At 51.3% G+C, this 1,272-nt stretch overlaps 1 protein-coding gene across 1 annotated transcript in view; it reads left to right on the top strand.

The window, feature by feature from the left end:
- Window positions 1–1,272, top strand: part of LOC103398918 (dedicator of cytokinesis protein 5-like) — a 40,995-nt gene that overhangs the window by 32,462 nt on the left and 7,261 nt on the right. The window contains exons 20-22 of the mRNA XM_025053882.1: window positions 2–58; window positions 943–1,013; window positions 1,114–1,220. Coding sequence (XP_024909650.1) covers window positions 2–58; window positions 943–1,013; window positions 1,114–1,220 — 235 coding nt within the window. The remainder of the gene's footprint in view (window position 1; window positions 59–942; window positions 1,014–1,113; window positions 1,221–1,272) is intronic.

The following is a 1,272-nucleotide window of genomic DNA, read 5'->3' as shown; positions in this document are numbered from 1 at the left end:
CTTCCTGTCCTTCAACGCCCTGATGGACAGACCGCTGGACGAGGGCGTGAAGATCAAGGTCCACTGACCACTGTCTGTCGGTCTCTGTCTGTTGGCCGCTGTCTGTTGACCTACAGTCTGTTGACCGCTGTCTGTTGGTCTCTGTCTGTTGACCGCAGTTTGTTGATCTGTCTGTTGATCTGTCTGTTGACCTCAGTTTGTTTGTCTCTGTTTGATGGTCTCAGTCTGTTGACCATTGTCTGTTGATCTCTGTCTGTTGACCACTGTCTGTTGATCTCGGTCTGTTGGCCACTGTCTGCTGCTCTTTGTCTGTTGGTCACTGTCTGTTGACTTCAGTCTGTTGACCATTGTCTGTTGCCCACTGTATGTTGGGCTGTTGATCTCTGTCTGTTGATCTCTGTCTGTTGATCTCTGTCTGTTGACCGCTGTCTGTTGACCACTGTCTGTTGCCCACTGTATGTTGTCTGTTGACCACTGACTGCTGATCACTGTCTGTTGATCTCGGTCTGTTGGCCACTGTCTGTTGATCTCGGTCTGTTGGCCACTGTCTGTGTGACCACTGTCTGTTGATCTCAGTCTGTTGATCTTGGTCTGTTGGCCACTGTCTGTTGACCTCAGTCTGTTGATTTCAATCTTACTTCAGTCTGTTGACCACTGTCTGTTGACTTCAGTCTGTTGACCATTGTCTGTTGCCCACTGTTTGTTGACCACTGTCTGTTGACTTCTGTCTGTCGTCCATCTGTTGACCTCTGTCTGTTGACTTCAGTCTGTTGACCTCTGTCTGTTGACCTCTGTCTGTTGCCCTCCAGTCCGGTCCAGACCCTGGTCTAATCATCTAACAACAATTTTTAACGACTTCCCGTCGTCACAGGAAGTGATGTCACTCAACGTCCTTTTTTTTTATTTTCTTCCTCTCTCCGTCTTTTTTCTCTCCTCCTCCAGGGGGCGATACTGAAGTACCTGCCGAGCATCATCAACGACGTCCAGACTGTCTTCGACCCCGTGGAGCTCAGGTAACCTTTGACCCAGGTCAAAGGTCACAGACTGCTAGAACTCCCCCCCCTCTCTCTCTGATTGGTCCGTCTCCTCCGTCTCCGTCTCCGTCTCCGTTAGCGTCCTCCTCACGAAGTTCATCGAGAGCATCCCCGACGCCCAGCTGGTGCGACAGAAACTGGGCTGCATGGTCAAGATGGTGGAGAGCGACCTCTTCTGGCAGCCAGGTGAGAGGTCAACGGGAGGTCAACGTCGGGTCCTGTCGGTCGGTAAAGAAAG

This window comes from Cynoglossus semilaevis, unplaced genomic scaffold (genome assembly GCF_000523025.1).
Source record: "Cynoglossus semilaevis isolate Cse_v1.0 unplaced genomic scaffold, Cse_v1.0 scaffold1397, whole genome shotgun sequence".
NCBI classification, from domain to species: Eukaryota; Metazoa; Chordata; class Actinopteri; order Pleuronectiformes; family Cynoglossidae; genus Cynoglossus; species Cynoglossus semilaevis.
Note: the sequence above shows the minus strand (reverse complement) of the source record. Positions and strands in the feature narration are given on the sequence as shown.